The sequence below is a fragment of the Hypomesus nipponensis genome, chromosome 10, assembly GCF_054491055.1.
Source record: "Hypomesus nipponensis isolate SF chromosome 10, ASM5449105v1, whole genome shotgun sequence".
Lineage (NCBI taxonomy): Eukaryota > Metazoa > Chordata > Actinopteri > Osmeriformes > Osmeridae > Hypomesus > Hypomesus nipponensis.
Window position 1 is genome coordinate 2,312,926 of NC_140370.1, and position 14,022 is coordinate 2,326,947.

A 14,022-nucleotide genomic window follows, 5' to 3' on the forward strand; every position below is an offset into this window, starting at 1 on the left:
TATAGACATTTATATTTACATTCGATAACGATAATTAAACGATAGACCACAGATCTGTAGTAGTAGCTAAATAAGTCTCCTCCTCAACTTTTTCCCTACACTCGGCATAAAGTTTAGGCAGAGCGGTGTGAGAGAAATGTTTGCGGCCAGGGAGCACATACCTGGGGTCAAGTAACTTAAGCTTTTTAAAACCTTGCTTTTTATCAATAGCCTACCTATCAATACCTTGGCACAAACTCACACTTTCTGCATGTTCCAACGAGTGATTTTGCTTCAAGTGGTAAAAAAGTTTTTTTATATATTAGTATTATACCTGGACCAAGCGGTTGCCTTGGAGATGTTGACAACATGGCGTATGCTCCAGATTCGTCGTGTTTGATTTGGGATTTTCCTACGTGTTGTTATATTATATAAAAAACAAATATGGACTTTGACAGATCTACCAACACCTTTGTAAGCAGTGATTTGTTCAAACGTTTGTTAACCGAGACCCTAGGTCGAGGTCAACAAGAAGTCCACATTTGCAGTTTGTCGTATTACCAAACTTGGTAGCCACCTTTTTGTTTACTACACCAATTTGCACCAAACATTGCTCTGCTCTTTGTCGGATTTCAAAAAGCCAAGCAACTTCCAAATAACTGAAGAAGACAAACCCTTTTTATCAATAATTTCTTAATTGGAAGTTGCTCCCTCACCATGGCTATCGCTGCCACTGTTTTCGGCAATAAGACTAATTTTCCGCGGTTAACATAAGCTACAATTTCTCCTTAACTTTCTGCTGCATCACAGAAATTAAATGGACTGCTGCTAATTATTTTCTATCGACATTATTGAAAATTAATTAATGTTACGATATCTTTATCAAGGGAAGTCATTACTTCGATTGTTATTTTTATCGATTTATCGCCCAGCCGTAATGTAGTGTATGCACAACGCCCATACACTGAGCTTCTGTCATCTACAAAGATGCAACAGTTGCCATTTTTACAAATCATACATAATTACAGGGAAAAATATTACAACACAAGGGAAATCATTGTGGATGTCAAAAAAGGCATACATCTCACGTACACTTTTACCCAAATTATTCAGGCTAATTGCAGTAATCGCAATGGTAGAAAGTAATGGTCAACACCTGTTTAACCGCAGTTATACCATGGTCTGGGTCAATACTCGATTCTGATTGGCTGCAGGGGTGTACATTATAGGGTGATAACGAACACCTACTGCGTCATTGCAGAAAAACTGTCTTCACCGTTCTAAATTATTCCGCTGGCTACACAGGAGCCTGTACAAAATATCTTAAATATGTAACCATAACAACAGTGACGTAGTCAAAGCCTCCATTTACAATAAGTGAAAGACTTTAACAAGCTAACTTGTATTTACAACAATGAGTGACTTCAATATTTATTTTAACCTATTTGAAAAATGTTTCTTTTCTGAATCTAGTGTGTCAGTGTCACGTAACCGCTCATCTCACATCCCATTTGCTATTCACCTCGCTAGTCAATCTACTTCAGACAGTCTGCGGCTAGCAGCAACTCAACACATGGCCAATTATTTTCTTCTTAAAAATCTTGATTTTATTTGGGGACAATCACATGGCTTGATAGCTGACTAGTCTTGTTGTTAAACATACTGTCAAATTATAATCACTGATTGGAGAAAATGTCAACTCTGATCTTTGCGATCATCTCACATCCACTTGCTGTTCAACTCGCTCCACAGGCTGCGGCCATACTGTAGCCCTAGTACTAGTATATGGCCGATATTGTTCGTGAAAATCTTGATATTGATTTTGGGACAGCGACATGGCTGGTTAGCTAGCAAATCTTATTGTCAAACATACTGTAAAATTATATTTACTGTTTGTCAACCGTACACAATGTTATTGGCTTTGAATCCTGCTAGCATAACGTTAGCTTTTGGGCTAATAGCTCAGCCAAAGGAAAGCCGGTGTTGGTTCTATGAGCTGAGTGGACTATAAATATCAGAGTTGGCTAACGTTGAAAAACGTTAGATTTCTATTGCAAAACGCCTTAAAACATAAATTAATGTTTGTAAAAAAAAAAAAAAAAAATCGTTGGCAAGTGACCATGGTATAAGCGGGATAATGCCCTTCGAGGTGTCCAATATCAATCTCAATATCATCTAACCGTCTTCCGGGTTCACGCCTCCGCATCGTCCGTTATCAGATGATATTGGACACCTCGTCGGGCATTATCCCTTACCTAATTTAGGCGGGTTTCTCCCATCCCCATACAATGTCACTTCTCTGTCTTTTACGGCCCTGACGAGAACGTTGGTCTCCTCGGCTATGAAACGCTCGCATGCGCCTGGCAAATCCGCCATTATAATAGCAATCCACCACTGAACAAGCGCGTCTTCTTTTAAAGGGAATGTGAGATGATGCTCTGATTGGTTTATTGCACGTTACGCCCAAACCACCCCTATGAGTAATGTAGCTACTTCAGACTAACCCATTTTAGTCCCGAGTTCCGCCCACAAAGTTACTTGCGTTTCGCGTTTGATACTTGCGTTTCAGATCGTTAAAATAGGGCCCTGAAACTCAAATTACCATGAACTGACTGGGGACTAAAATACCAGCACCTGTCAGAAATATTAAGAACTGGCAGATGTGTAGAGAGTATCCATTGACTGGCGTGATGCAGAAAGAGGTGTGGACACACGGTTCTGACCTGTTCAGTGACAAACTTGTTGACGTCCTCATCTTTGGCGAGGAAGTCACTCCAGTTCAGCCCTCCTTCTCGCCACTGTCCACCAACTTTCTTGTAGGTCTAACACACACACACACACACACACACACACACACACACACACACACACACAGACAGACATCGTTAATACTGTGTTCACACACACACTATACTGCATGTGCAGTCCATTTGTAAAAGCATTCATCATTTGTATGTATGGACAACTGTCCATTTGGTACTTGAGGTGAAGTCACAGATACCATTTCTTTGCAGAGGAGAGTGAGCATCTCAACTAGCAGAACACCTGCTTTACCCAGAGGGACCAAGGGCTTGGAGATCTCCCTGCACACAGACAGGGACTTATTTATTTACTACTGATACACAATTTTCTGTGTAAGCAGCATCACAGAGCACAGTGTGGAGGCCTTTCCCGTGTACCGCTGCACATGTGCAGCCTTGGTCTCACCTGAACAGCTGTCCCATGGGGATGCCTCCCTCATGGAGCATCGGAGTGATGAGTTCAGCCAGATAGAGCCAGATGTGGGGGATGTCTATGGCCATGTCCTCGGCTACCTCCAGGATCTCTTGTAGCCTATGACCCCCCCCAAAAAACACCCACATCTCCTTATAATTTTTTTATTATTACCTCACACAGCATTATATTTAAAACAGATGTTTTGCATCTTTTCCCTCACACACACAGCTGTCTCACCCCTGGTAATATTGCTGAGCAGTCAGAGAGCCAGATATGTAGAGCTGGTGCAGCAGCAGGCCCATGTGTTGTCTGGCAATGGTGCTACGCTCCAGGGTAGACTCCACACCGTTCCGCACAAACACAAACAGTAGCGAGCCGCTGTTCATTTCTGCCACACACTGCAGTGCCTCCTACAGCCCAAGAGAGAAAAGTAATCAATAACACGTCTTTCAGGTCTTTTCTAGTTGAGAAATATCGGTTGTGCTTGTGTGCGATCTTTGTGTTTAAGGGAGTGGTTGCATGTATACCTGAGGAAATGTGTGTGTGTGTGTGTGTGTGTATGTGTGTGTGTGTGTGTGGGGGGGGTCGGATGGCTGAGCAGTTAGGGAATCAGGCTACCAATCAGAGGGTCGCCGGTTCAATTCCCGGCCGTGCAAAAGGACATTGTGTCCTTGGGCAAGGCACTTCAACCTACTTGACTCGGGGGGAATGTCCCTGTTCTTACTGTAAGTCGCTCTGGATAAGAGCGTCTGCTAAATTACTAAAAGTAAATGTAATGTGAGGGAGAATGAGACATGTCACATTGAGCATGGCAATGTGAATGTACTCAACCGTAGTTTCTGTGTAGTGTTTCTGTGAGGTCCTGCGTGTGCATACTTTCATGTCATTTATGTGGAGGTACTCTTCGATGATGGCGTTTGATTTCTTGTCCAACTCCTCTTCGGTCATGGCTGGCTTGGAGGGAGGAGTGGGGGCATTCTCATGCTTTACTGTTGAGGAACAGCAAACATTACTGACCAGGCCCGAACACTTGGGGCCAATATGATTGATATATATATATATATATATATAAAATATATATATTTTAATAAACTTAAAATTGGCTAACGACCGGCCCATAAAGCAGGGACATCCATACTAACACTGGGCTGGCCCAATCACATCTCTTAACAGGCTCCACCCCTCCCCCTCCGTTTCTTGCGTCAGATGCAGTGGCTCAGAGCCAAAATATGTGGAATTAGTATGGAGAAACAAAAGTGCAAGGGCCAGAGGGGTGCGGAAAAATTGTGAAAAAAAAGTAAAAGTCTAAAGATTGATGCCTCAACATGTGCAAAAATAAATCGACATGTTTAGTGCTGTAGCTTCAATTTCTAAGCCTACAGTACCTGACATTTTGCAAAAACAGGTGAACATAGAACATGGAGAAGTGACCATGACCATGGCCATGGCACCTGTGTCCGACCGATTGTGGTGTGCCGCTCTGAGCAAAAATGCTAGGGCAATTTTGTCCCAGTCCAGCCCTGTTACTGACCACAACAAACTCACTCCCAAATCTACCCATTTGCAATCTTTTTTTCCATTTTACCCCCCAACCCCCTTACCAGCAGGTTCCTTGCTTGGCGCTCGGTCACCGCTGCCTCTGTCCCTGTCATCCGTCATGCTAGCCACGCGGCGTACTGGCTCTGCAGATGAGCGACCTTCGCCCCCTCGCCCGCCACGCTCCTCTGTCTCCCTGCTAAAGCTGCGCTTCGTGACAGGTGGCCGGGCGCTGCGTTCCTCGCGGCTGTCAGGTCGCTCGAAGCGGTCGCTGCCTCGGTCCCGACTTGAGCTGGACCTGACAGAGAGAGAGAAGAGTAAAGTGGAGGTGACCGACTGGGGAGTTGGACAGAAGACTGCAGGAGAGAGAGAACAAGAGATGAGAGGATATTAACAGAAGGGAAAGTGGCAAATGGCTGACCCTACCTCAGGGGCACCCTGCGGTCAGCGTCTGAGGAAGATGATGAAGGTGGGGCAGACTGTTGCAGAGCTGAGAAGCGGTTAAGGGTGCTGGTGGCTGGACGGCCAGGCTCTGAATTACAAAGAGGATTGAAGCATTAAGCTACCGTAGTTCCACCTCCTTGCGTAACAACCAAATGATAATAGATGTGGGTTCTAGTGTGGTTACCCTGTTCTCCTCCGCTGGCTGGCTTGGCTCCAGTTCCTCCGCTGCTGCCCTTACCCCAGCTACCCCACATGCCTTTACCCCCGGGGGCCAGCAACTGGTTATTAAAGTCCAGAGCACCGGGCTGAGGGGAGCGTACACACACACACAAAAAATACCATAACAACTGATATGTTTTTCTGAATCAGATTACTCTCTAATGGGTACAAGCTTGTAAAATACCATTTTACCCACCAATCTTATTTCTAATTAATGACCCATTGGAGCTCATAAGTTAAAAGAAAGGCCCCTGCAGGGTCAACCCACCTTGGTGATCTTGCTAAGACGGCTGGTGTCGATGGGCCTGTTCTTGGTTGAGATGGGCACCGTGTTCCAGCCTTCGTCCTGAGGCTGGCTACCCCGGCCTCCCCCGGGGGTGTGGGGGCCCCCCCGGCCTCCTGAACCACTTCCTACCATCCGTCCTCCTCCTCCACCGTCCTTCCTGTTTAGCAGCTGCTGCTGCACCTTGATCTGCTCTCTGTGCTCCTCCAGTTCCGCCTCCTTGTGGATCTGATCGATGGTCTTAGGGCCCTGGTCACCTCTACGAGGAATCCAGTTACACTGCAAAGGACACAGAAAGAACTCAAAGTATAACATTTAAATCTCAAATCTATAAGGGGAGAAGGAGAGCAAGAACTTGTGTTAAAGAGAGGTAGACATAGGAGAGAGTAGGGCTTGCAAAATCGCTACCCCAACTTAACAGGGCTATTGGGTTTTCCAGCCGGGCTACCAAAATGCATCACCAGCCTGCCCAACAGGCTATCTGAAATAGTGTAATCAAATTCCTTTGTTGATTCACATTATTCACTCTCTTGATTTGTTATTTTAAGAAAAATATGATGGGGAAGTTTTTGATCATGTGGATTTGTACAAACAAAGTTTAGCTTCAAAACTTGTATCGAATACACAGCGCAATTGTTTCACGAAAAATACATGATCAATAAAAAACTAAGCCCCACTTTCATGTGAATGCTTCACTATGCGTGTCAGAATGTTTGAATCCATGTGCTATGTTATGGTCGTCGTTCTCTAGGGGGATATCAAGACTGTCGCCGACGGTAACAGCGGCAGGCCCAGACATGTGAAAGGTGGAAAGAGAAACTGGAACACTCACCCCCAGCCAGGTAGACTCCCACCCCAGTCTCCAGGACAGCCCAAGCTGCCGTTTGGTTCGGCGGACAGCTCGCTTGCGGTTGGTAGGGTTGATCCGTTTAGTTGTATATTCGGTACATTAAGCACGGCGTTTGTAACAGAAATATGGATCGGCAGGAGTGGGGAAACAGAAACCCAGGGGGGACAACCGGTTGACATCGATGATGTTGCTCTCTCACCACAACTCTGAGGTTCCCCCCTTCTTTCCGCCATCCGGGAGTTAAAAAAACTAAACTCCTCCCCTTAATTACCCGGGCCCCAATCAGGACACCATTCCACTCCCCTTTCCAATCACCACCATGTCCAAGGCCGCCCCGCCACTAAAGTGTTATATTTAAAAGTTACTTTCAGAAAGGACAATAAACCTCCCTCTCACCCTGCCACTAGGCGTGCGCGTAACAGCTAATACACACACTCTTGTGTTCTGCTATATAAACAGCATCAAAGAATTAGAGCACCATTTACTTGCCTCAAAACTGGCAATAAATTGTATATAATAATACCACGCTTCTTGATTCTTATTAATTTATTTTATATCCAATTGTAACAGTTTTCAAAATCTGAAAAGTGCCTGCCAAAAGGGGCTTCCAGAGATTTTGAAATTTTGCAAGCCCTGGGTAAGATGGAGTTGATGAGGAAGAGGTAGGAGACGGATAGGAGGAAGGGGGCGATAGAGATGAACAGTCTTTGGGACAGACAAGGATGCGGCATACCCTCCTGAGGTCCAGAACATCCTGAAGCATGAAGCGAATCCTGGACGAGGTCTTCCTCTCCTTGATGATCTTGTCCATCTGGTTGAAGTACTGATCCATACGAGGCTTAGAAGAACAGAGAGGCAGACGAGTTCAGGGTGGCAGTGGAAAGCATGTGCGTGTTTGTGTGACGTGTCTCCACTAATGTGACATCCTCAGTCCCTCAATCCCATCACTTAAAAGTCAGTGGCCCAGACACTCGGCTCAAAAAGATGGTCATCTTTGGAGTCAAAGGAAGCGTTGTGAAAAGGCATGTGGCTCACCTTGGCCTTCTCGAAGTCCAGGTCTTTGCCGATGGTGGACAGCAGCCTGCAGAGACACTCTAGGGACTCCTCGTCATGGTTTTTCAGCAGCTTCACCACGCAGTCGTGCATAATGGCCTCTGTCAGCATCTTCAGCTTGAACAGCTCCCCGATGAACTTGATGTTTCCCAGAGAGCGCCGTCGTGCCTTGTCCTTGGCCTCCTCAAGCTCTGCCTTCAGGCTGGCTCGCTCTTCCTGCTCGGGTGGGGAACAGACAGGCGGTCAGCTCCAAGTTCAATTTAATTTGACCTTTTTTTGTCCATGCCTTAAGTCTAAATTTTGAAACTTATCGTATTTATTTGAATTAACGTCACCTTTAAACAAACGCCACCCTCGTATAATAAACGCACCAAAAATGACCATTATGTAATAAACGCTTACATTTTACACTAGGCTTTGTGTTTGACCTTGTCTATTTTTTGTTTGTCTCTGGCCGCACTGCAGCTTAAAATATTATATATATACATATATATATATATATATTTATATATATTAGGGCTGTGAAATGCTTAACATTTTTAATCAAATTAATCACAGGTTTCTGTGGATTAATCATGATTAATTATATTACATATTACCGATTTTCCAAATTTTTGTCATTAGTGTGCGTCTTTGATTTTGCGGTACCTTAATGCTCAAGTCACCTGTTGCCACTCGTAAAACTTTGGTGAACCCCTCGTCCTCAACAATATCAATCGGTCTACAGCTTTTTGCAATACATTTGGCAACTGTGCTAGTCACCTTGTCACAGTCGGACTTAGTAAGGGCCCTACGCAGTGAGGGTGGTTTGGCGCAGAGCCATAGAAAAAGAGAGTTGCGACACTTCCATAGACTCCCATTGTTATTGAGGAATGCGGAAGTAAAGCGTGTCTCACGCGACCTATAGTTCCAAACATTGTATTTTCCACCGTTGAACCCCATTCATTTTCAGTGTCTCCGAAGCAAGTTTGCTGGTAAATTGATGAAAATCCTGCATTTTTTTATATTTCAACCACCACATATCCATTGTTATTAGTAGTATTTCATATAACCAGCTTTAGATCAAATTTATCGTAAGATTATAGCGTGTTAGATTCTAAATGCAGTTAGAGCTAAACTGTAATTCTAGTAGCTAGCTAGCTATCTAACGTAGAGCTAAGCAACACTTTTACTGAAGCTATAGCTAGAGAGCACGTGTATCATAACCAGAAGTCCGTTGGTTTGGTTATAGTCTGTGAAATTAGTTCTAGTTATTGGTGTTCATTGGCATACAAAGTTAGTCTTCTCATATTAGCCTAGTTAGTAGAGCTAGCAACAATGAATGGCAGATTAAAGGATCCGAAGCAAGTTAACTGGTAAATTGATGAAAATCCTGAATTTTTTTATATATTTCAACCAACACATATCAATTGTTATTAGTAGTATTTCATATAGCCAGCTTTGGATTAGGGATGGGCGTAGTTAATCGAATATCCGGATATCCTAAAGTAAGTTAGTATTCGAATACTTTTTTTGAATACTTATGAGCGTAGTTTAATTTAAAAAAAAAAACATTTTATTGAAAAACCGTCGCGTCTTGTTGTGAATTCTAATAGTTGTGACGTTAGAAAATGATGAAAACGATCAAAAAAGGTAGGCTACGCCTGTGTTCTGCTGCGAGTCTCCTTTCATTTCATTTGGCGCTACAAGAAGCAGTGTCCTGGCTAAGCAGTACCTCGCAGCAACCTCAGGTCCTGCAGTCTTTTCTACGCCGGCCTGCTCGTAAATCGACTCCGTACTCGCCTCTCCCCTGAGCATGTTTACATGCTTATTCTCCTGAATAAAAATGCGTATGGCAAATGCACTTGTGGCTTATTTATTTTCTTACCTAGCCATGTAGAGCTAGCGTAATCGGCTTTATATGTTTGCATTGTGTGGTGGCGCACCGTATCTTGTAGGATTCCGGTTCCAAGTTAATATCCAAGTTAATATGCAATAGTTTTCCATGTGTGTCTTTCGTTTTTATCGAGAATAGCCTACCCAATGTGTTTAATTTAGTCCAATGTAGCCTACTTTTTATTTCACATAATAATAGGCTAATTGCTTCTCCGCCAAATTAAGAGCCTACGTCTGAAGGCGCAGCGTTTTTTCAAGTTCATTGTCTTTTCGTCATGTTAATAAATTGATCTTTCATTTGTTTTCTTTATTCAACCCTTATTTAATCTAATAGTTTAACAGTCCCAATTATTGCCAGAATGTGTGGTGGTTCATGTGTTTACTGTATGCTTTGCGTCACGTCAGGCTAATTACATAACGGAACCACATTAACAAAATAGATTATCCGGATATTCGAAAATAATTTTGGATACTATTCGAATAGTGAAATCAGTTAAAATCTCCATCCCTACTTTGGATACAATTTATCGTAAGATTATGACTTGTTAGATTCTAATTGCAGTTAGAGCTAGACTAGGGCTAGTATCTAATGTAGAGCTAAGCAACACTTTTTCTAGGATCAAATGAAGTGCAGGAGCTCAATCATTGGACATTTTATACAGCATTTCAACCACTATAATAATTGTGTGTGTGCCTAGGCTGAGGTTTGTGAACAGCAGACATTTAGATCACTGGATCACTACAAACAACGGAGTGGAAGAACACTGGACATTTTGTACAGTAAACAATAAAATGTTTTATTGAATTGCAGTTGGTTGCCTTGTATATTCTGTTCTATTTTTATCTATTGAACAGTTGCTGGTGATCATGGTTTGATTCAACTTGCATCAAGTACTACAGATATAAGTGTTGTTAATGTGGTAAATTGTAAGTGGAATGATGAATTTTAAAAATACCAGTTACTTCAACAGTCGAATGTTAAACGTTAAGTGGAACAATTTAGTCCTCATTAGGCTACTGTTTGGTATGTACAGTTCGTAAAGTATGGTAGCTAGCCTAGCCATTTCTAGCTCTGCTTCACAATATTGCGTTATGTATTATAAATTAATGTTATACATACATGTTAATAAAGTAGCAGACATACATGATACAACACACCAGTAACCAATTGACATTGTGTTAATATACCGAAAATATCCGTGAAATGAGATGGTGCTGCTGTCTGTCCCGCCGAAAACCATTCAAACAGGTTGACAGCAGTGGGGTTTTTTTTAACAACAGCGAGCTACCGGAATCACGTCACGAAAAAGCTCTAGCTTTTTTCCTGCGTTTCACTGGCAGTGAGTTTTCACAATGTTGTAGTTCACTCCATTTTACACCAAAAACGTCAGAGAGGACTGCGTTATGTAGATACGAGTCAGTTGAAGATAGCCAGAATATCGGATTTCTTCATGCGAACCTGTTTCATTCGTAATTTGCCTGAGAAAGCGACTTCCGTTGGCCAGCTCCATTGAAAACCATTCAAAAAAGTTGACAACAGTGGGGCTTTTTGGAACTACAGCGAGCTACATGAACCACGTGATCACGTGTCGGCGAGATCAAAGCGTGTCGCAACTCTCTTTTTCTATGGCTCTGGTATGGCGCATTCTACTTGAACTCCCCTCGCCGACTATAGGTTGGTATTGCTTCGGTGAAGCGATAACATTCAGTCATTTAGCATTCAGTCATATAGCAGACGCTCGTATACAAAGCGATAACGTCTTCCAAGTGTGCATATCGCTTTGGTTTTATTGGATGTTGCATCTTAGCTTTTTTGGAACACGAACTTCTCATCCAGAAGTTGCAGATTGGGTGGAATTGAGGGTATATTACGTTAAATGCGTTATAGGCCGTAAGGTGAAGCCGTTTTTCGTTTCATCCCGTTCCCGTTCCCATATAAGGGGCACTACATTCCTTTGATTCTGATCACCTATTGGTTTTTGAGCTAGAGAAAAAAAGTTCTCCATGTGGAATCCTGCAGTTATTTTTTTATTAGTGTTTAAAGTCAGCACTAGTTCTTTCATTGCGTAATTATATTTTGATCATGAGTGATGAGGAAATCATCATATGCTTGCCGCTAGACCAATAGTGGCCGCTTTTTGTAACAACATTTAAAGAGTCTGAGGTTTTCTCCATCAATCTCGTAAATATCAAGTAGCGAAAACAAGGACATTAAGGCCGTCCATAAAGAAAGAAAAAACTAAGTATTTTATCCGCACACGGTGGGATACCTTCAGAAACCGGGCAAAACGGTGGCTTGGCTTGCAGGGTGAGAATCAGAAAATAGCGGAAACTTACAAACATTGTCTAGAAGTTGACAATGTTCCCGAAGACACTGGGTTTCACTCCACTTGCTACAGGCGTTTCATTGACATTTATGGCAAAGGCAAAAGAAAGGCATTTTCTGTTGCTTGTGAAAAAGATGAATACCTGACTGTATTTACAAATATGGGTAGCAGTTTTAACCCGGACCAGTCTAACTTTGTTCATGTTCAAGTATTTTACTGTCAGATGCACAGAACAACACAAGGTCAGACAGGGCACTGAAATTCTTAAGACAAGACAACGTAAGCACCTGGCATAACATAACATATAAGTACACAGAACATAAATTACATCTATGCTAAACTTAAATAAGTAAACCTCCTAAATATACAGATAAATATAAAAATACAATAAAATAAACCCTAAATACACATAATAACCTATTGCTAACCCTCTAAACTTATTCTAAACTAAGTGAAGTACAGTTAAGTACAATAGTGCAATATTGCTGATAGTGCAACCAGTAGCTGAAACTGACAGTGTGTAAGTAGCTAGTAAGAAGTGAATCAATGACCATGTCAATGTCCATTCAGGCGCCTGATGGCGAAGTACAGTGAAATACATTAGTGCAATGTTACTAATAGTGCAACCAGTAGCTGAAGTGACAGTGTGTAAAGTGACTAGTATGAAGTGAATCAATGTCCACATCAATGTCCAATCAGAAGCCGGATGGCCCTTGGATAGAAACTGTTGTCCAGTCTGCGTATGCGCGACCAAATGCTGCGGTAACGCCTGCCAGAAGGGGTAAAGCGACTGAAGTATGGGTGGTAACAGTCTCTTAGAATCCTGCCAGCTTTCCTGAGGCATTGTGTGTGGTAAGTGTCCTGTAGGGCTGGGAGCTTCCTGCCGATGATGAACTCAGCAGAACGGACCACACTACATAGGGCCTTGCGGTCCCGGTCTGTGCAGCTCCCATACCACACTGTGATGCAACCGGTCAGAATGCTCTCTAGTGTATCTGTGAAAGTTAGTGACGATGACTGAGTCCATGCTGAACTTCTTCAGTCTCCTCAGGAAGAAGAGGCGTTTACGGGCCGCTTTGACCACCTTGTAAACAGACCAGGTGAGAACATTGCTGATGTTCATCCCCGAGGAACTTGAAGCAGCTGACTTTCTCCACTTCGGATCCGTTGATGTGTAGGGGTGCATACGCCTCCTATAGTCCACAATCATCTCCTTGGTCTTGCTGATGTTGAGAGAGAGGTTATTGTCCTGACATCATGATGAACTACTTTGCAAATATGTGTGCCACCTGTATGGCCACTCATCTGCCAAAACCGTGAACGATGCAAGATACAAAGCATTCTGCATGGCATCGTCAGCTTTGCCAGAACTATCCATGCCCCCGACAAGTGACGCTAAGAGACTGTTACCTCCCATCATTCAGTCTTTTTACCCTGTTGCCTTCTGGCAGGCAATACCGTAGCATTTGGTCTCACACATGCAGACTGGACAACAGTTTCTTTCCAAGGGCCATCAGGTTTCTGAATGAACATTGATATGGACACTGATACACTTCTCACTAGTCATTTTACACACTGCCACTTTCAGCTACTGGTTGCACTATCAGCTAAGATGCACTATTGTACTTCACTTGTCTTAGGTTAGGTTAGGTTTATAAGGTTAGTATAGGTTATTATGTGTATTGTGTATTTAGAGGTTTACTATACTGTATTGTATATTATTATATATTAGGAGGTTTATTATATTTTTGCTTATCACAGATGTAATCTATGTTCTGTGTACTTATATGTTATGTTATGCCAGGTTGCTTTGCGTTGTCTTGTCCTAAGGATTTTTCAGTGACCAGTCTGACCTTGTGTTGTTCTGTGCATCTGACAATAAAATACTTGACTAGAAATCCTGCCCCTGAAAGTGTGATGCAGGTAGTCCACTGCAGTTGCAAGCAAGGCAAATGTGAGTCTGGAAGATGTTCCTGTATGTCTGCAAGACTTTCTTGTATTGATTTGTCGGTGCCAAAATTGTGCAAATGTTACCCAGGAAACAGAGGAAAGGGCTCCATAGGATGACAGCTCTGACTATAGCAATAGGGATGATACTGATGCTAATGGATGATACTGATGATTAGGGATGATACAGATGAGGAAAGATGATACAGATGAGGAAAGATGATACAGATGAGGAAAGATGATACTGATGAGGAAAGATGTTACTGATGATTAGGGATAAAACTGATGGGTAA

General features: G+C 42.8%; 1 protein-coding gene and 1 non-coding gene across 7 annotated transcripts in view; both read right to left on the bottom strand.

Annotated features, from left to right (window-relative positions):
* eif4g1a (eukaryotic translation initiation factor 4 gamma, 1a) overlaps positions 1-14,022 on the bottom strand; it is a 47,641-nt gene that overhangs the window by 6,805 nt on the left and 26,814 nt on the right. For all 6 annotated transcript variants that reach the window (XM_084708175.1, XM_084708178.1, XM_084708177.1 and 3 more), the window contains 11 exons: positions 7,563-7,796; positions 7,261-7,365; positions 5,663-5,956; positions 5,360-5,480; positions 5,158-5,263; positions 4,797-5,029; positions 4,072-4,184; positions 3,433-3,605; positions 3,187-3,312; positions 2,981-3,062; positions 2,703-2,801 (listed from right to left, as the gene is read on the bottom strand). In XM_084708175.1, coding sequence (XP_084564301.1) covers positions 2,703-2,801; positions 2,981-3,062; positions 3,187-3,312; positions 3,433-3,605; positions 4,072-4,184; positions 4,797-5,029; positions 5,158-5,263; positions 5,360-5,480; positions 5,663-5,956; positions 7,261-7,365; positions 7,563-7,796 — 1,686 coding nt within the window. The remainder of the gene's footprint in view (positions 1-2,702; positions 2,802-2,980; positions 3,063-3,186; positions 3,313-3,432; positions 3,606-4,071; positions 4,185-4,796; positions 5,030-5,157; positions 5,264-5,359; positions 5,481-5,662; positions 5,957-7,260; positions 7,366-7,562; positions 7,797-14,022) is intronic.
* Positions 7,451-7,527, bottom strand: LOC146270806 (small nucleolar RNA SNORD66). The gene has a single exon (XR_014768444.1). It is a non-coding gene; the product is annotated as a small nucleolar RNA SNORD66 (small nucleolar RNA).